The 4,381-nt window shown below is 38.1% G+C and overlaps 1 protein-coding gene across 1 annotated transcript; it reads left to right on the forward strand.

The window, feature by feature from the left end:
- Positions 1 to 2,359: 2,359 nt before the first annotated feature.
- Positions 2,360 to 3,292, forward strand: LOC101675226 (olfactory receptor 7A17-like). The gene has a single exon (XM_004781405.1). It carries the CDS (start codon positions 2,360 to 2,362, stop codon positions 3,290 to 3,292), a length of 933 nt encoding a protein of 310 aa, XP_004781462.1.
- The last annotated feature ends 1,089 nt before the right edge of the window (positions 3,293 to 4,381 follow it).

Raw genomic sequence — 4,381 nt, forward strand, 5'->3', positions numbered from 1 at the left:
CTCTAGGGCCTCTGCAGAGGCCATTCTGTCTGCCAGCACACACTTCCCCAGACAAGCCTGCAGCTCCATCCCTATCTTTCATGAGGCATCTGTTCAAATGTCACCTTGTTTACCGTTCTTGCATGAACACCAATTACAAAAATGGCCTTCCTTTCATCTCTCTCCTTGATACCTACTCTTGTTCTTGTAATAACAATGACACCCTCAGATAACTTTTTATTATTATTACTGTTATTATTATTATTTTATGTTACTCATCATACAGTATGCCATCTGTTGTTTTTTTTTTTATGTTAGTCACCATACAATATATCAGGATTAATTTCTTACAAGTAATACACAGTGCTCCATGCAATATGTGCCCTCCTTTACACCCATCACCAGGCTAACCCATCCTGCAACCTCCTCACCTCTGAAACTCTTTATTTGTTTCTTAGAGTACCCAGTCTCTCTCATGGTTTGTCTCCTCCTCCAATTACCCTCTTCATTTTTCCCTTCCTTCTCCTAATGTCCTCCATGTTATTACTTATGTTCCACAAGTAAGTGAAACCATATAATAATTGGCTTTCTCTGCTTGACTTATTTCGCTTAGCATAATCTCCTCTAGTCCCATTATGTTGATACAAATGCTAGGTATTCATCCTTTCTGATGGTTGCATAATATTTCATTGTGTATATGGACCACATCTTCTTTATCTTTTTGTCTTTTGAAAGGCATCTCAGTTCTTTCCACAGTTTGGCTATTGTGAACATTGCTGCTAAGAACATAGGGATGCATATGGACCTTATTTTCACTACATCTGTTTCTTGATGAAGCCCCAAAAGAAAAGACAAGACAAGAATCATATGATCCTCTGTGTATAGCTGTGTATATGCAGCTTTTGAGACTTCATTTTGTATAGCTTATGGGACTTTAATCTTCTGCACCACAAAGGAAACTGTCAACAAAACAAAGAGGCAACCCATGGAGTAAAAGGAGATATTTGCAAATGATGCTACAGGTAAAGGGCTGATATCCAATATCTATAAAGAACTTCTCAAACTCAACACCCAAAAACACAAATAATCAAGTAAAAAAAAATGGGCCACAGACATGAACAGACATTATCTAAAGAATACATACAAATGGCTAACAGACACATGAAAAAAAAGTTCAACATCATTAGCCATCAGGGAAATTCAAATCAAACGTACATTGAGTTGGTACAGCCTCTTTGGAGAACAGTGTGGAGATTCCTCAAGAAATTAAAAATAGAGCTTCCCTATGACCCTGCCATTGCACTACTGGGTATTTACCCCAAAGATACAGATGGAGTGAAAATAAGGGCCATCTCTACCCCAATGTTTATAGCAGCAATGGCCATGGTCGCCAAACTATGGAAAGAACCAAGATGCCCTTCAACGGACGGATGGATAAGGAAGATGTGGTCCATATACACTATGGAGTATTATGCCTCCATCAGAAAGGATGAACACCCAACTTTTGTAGCAACATGGACAGGACTCGAAGAGATTATGCTGAGTGAAATAAGTCAAGCAGAGAGAGTCAATTATCATATGGTTTCATTTACTTGTGGAGCATAACAAATAGCATGGAGGACATGGGGAGTTAGAGAGGAGAAGGGAGTTGGGGAAAATTGGAAGGGAAGGTGAACCATGAGAGACTATGGACTCTGAAAAACAATCTGTGGGGCTTTAAGTGGTGGGGGTGTTGGAGGTTGGGGGAACTAGGTGGTGGGTATTGGAGAGGGCACGGATTGCATGGAGCACTGGGTGTGGTGCAAAAATAATGAATACTGTTACGCTGAAATAAAATTTAAAAATTTTTAAAAAGTACATTGAGATATCACCTTTTACAATTTAGAATGGTCAAAATTAACAAGACAATAAATGACAAGTGTTGGAGATGATATGGAGAAAGGTGAACTCTTCTGCTCTGTTGGTGGGTGCAATTTGGTACAGAATCTGATATATTATTAATATTTTTATTTGCCTCTGTTCTTTCTCTATCATTGAATTATAGTGGTTTTTTGTCTTCATAATCCTGTTCTCATGGTTTCCCATTGCCTGGACCATGTTTGACACTCAATACATATTCCTCAAATGTATGAAAGATGTTCTGAACAAAAACAGTATAATGTATGACTTCTGAGGATGAAGGTGAGAAATGAAACGTAATGCCTAATCAGAGATAAAATGGTAGGGAATCTCTTCAAACCAGGACAGTCTCTACAGAAGATACTGAAGTTAATTTCTTGATTCTAAAATATAAATTGTCACATTGCAACCATGTGAGGTATGCTAGTCATGAAAAAGTAATGATGCCTTTTTTCCTCTTTCCTGATGGTAGTACAACCACATGCAATCAGTCAATGATACGAGGATATCAGAATTCATTCTTCTGGGATTTTCAGAGGGACCAGAGCTGCAGCCCCTCATATTTGGGCTCTTTCTCTCCATGTACCTGATCACTGTGTGTGGAAATCTGATCATCATTCTGGTTGCTGTCTCTGACTCCCATCTCTATACCCCCATGTACTTCTTCCTCTCCAACTTGTCCTTTGCAGACATCTGTTTCACCTCCACCACCATCCCCAAGATGCTGTGGAACATCCAGGCTCAGACCCAAGTCATTACCTATGCAGACTGCATTACACAGATGTACTTTTTCATAATTTTTTCAGGGTTGGACATCTATCTTTTGGCTGTGATGGCCTATGACAGGTTCGTGGCCATTTGTCACCCTCTGCAGTACATGGTCATCATGAACCCCCGGCTCTGTGGATTGTTGGTTCTCATGTCCTGGATCACGAGTGTCTCACACTCCTTGTTACAGACCTCAATGGTGTTGCGGCTGTCCTTCTGTACAGAGGTGGAAATCCCCCACTTCTTCTGTGAACTCAATCAGATGATCCAACTTGCATGTTCTGACACATTTTATAATAATATGGTGATGTACTTTGCAGCTATGCTGCTGGCTGGTGGTCCCCTCTCTGGGATCATTTACTCTTATTCTAAGATAGTTTCCTCCATTCGTAGAATCTCCTCAGGTAAGGGAAAGTATAAAGCATTTTCCACCTGTGCATCTCACCTCTCTGTTGTATCATTATTTTTTTGTACCAGCCTAGGAGTGTACCTTAGCTCTGCAGTTACCCAGAACTCTCACACAAGTGCAGTAGCCTCAGTGATGTACACTGTGGTCACACCTATGCTGAACCCCTTCATCTACAGTCTGAGGAACAAAGACATAAATATGGCTCTGAAAAGAATCATTGGTGTTCCAGCTATGTAAGGGCCAATGGTCCTGAGACTGTAGAAGTGCTCATGATTGCAGGGCTTGCAGTCTAAGAGCCAAGAACTACTGTTTTTCAATCAGGCTGTGGAATTAGAATCTGGTCCTTCTATTTATTTTCTGAAATTTCGATTTGTTGGAACTCACCTTCTCCATATGTTTAAGTACTTCACTTTTTAAGTTTTTATGTATGTATTTATTTATTTATTATTTAGTTTTTAAAATTTCTTTTCTGTGTTCCAGAATTCATTGTTTATGCACCACTCCCAGTGCTCCACTTTATATGTGCCCTCAATGCCCACCACCTAGTGGTGGGTATTAAGTACCTCACTTTATTAAGCTTTTGCCCTGTCTGATAAACTTCAATAGTAGAGTAATCATGAATTCTTTCCCCAAATAGCAATACTAATGCCTAGAATAGTATTTTTATAATTTCCTTCTATTCTTCTTGCTTTTTTAATTGTGTCTTTTTGCTAAGACTGTATAGCGAGCCATTCTGAAAATGTATGTCTTCATATAGCACCTTCATTATTAGATTGTCTAGTGGGGAGTTGTTCTAACCTATTCTGCACTACTTATCACTCTCTACATTTTATTTCTGAAGGTCATCTATGATGTTATGTGGAGCTACATTTCACTTCTTCAACTAATATATAACATTTTTTAATTTATATATTTAGGTTAATCTTAGAGTTTATAGAAGAAGTAATATACCAAATTTAAATCTCCATAATTGAATTTTGCTATTTCTATATCCATATGTGACACTTTGCCTTCTTTCTGGTTATAAGACATTTCTCTCATCCCTGTCACATATGACTCAGCTATAATTGCTTTTGATCAAATATGACTCATATACCATTACAATTTTAAATTCTCATTAATGTATTGAAGTATAGTTATATACAGTAAGCTGCATGTATAGTAAATGTACATTTTGCTAAATTAAAGGTCTAATACTTGAATTAAGCATACATACTGTATGGGCCCATTTTTTTAAGAACTTGAGAAGAACAGGAAGTTTTATCTGGATTTTTATGTTTCTGTAAAAAATGTAAGTCACCTAGGGGCTTAGTGGGTTAAGCCTCT

This window comes from Mustela putorius, unplaced genomic scaffold, assembly GCF_011764305.1.
Source record: "Mustela putorius furo isolate JIRA1106 unplaced genomic scaffold, ASM1176430v1.1 tig00000095_pilon_pilon_pilon, whole genome shotgun sequence".
In the NCBI taxonomy this organism is placed as follows: Eukaryota; Metazoa; Chordata; class Mammalia; order Carnivora; family Mustelidae; genus Mustela; species Mustela putorius.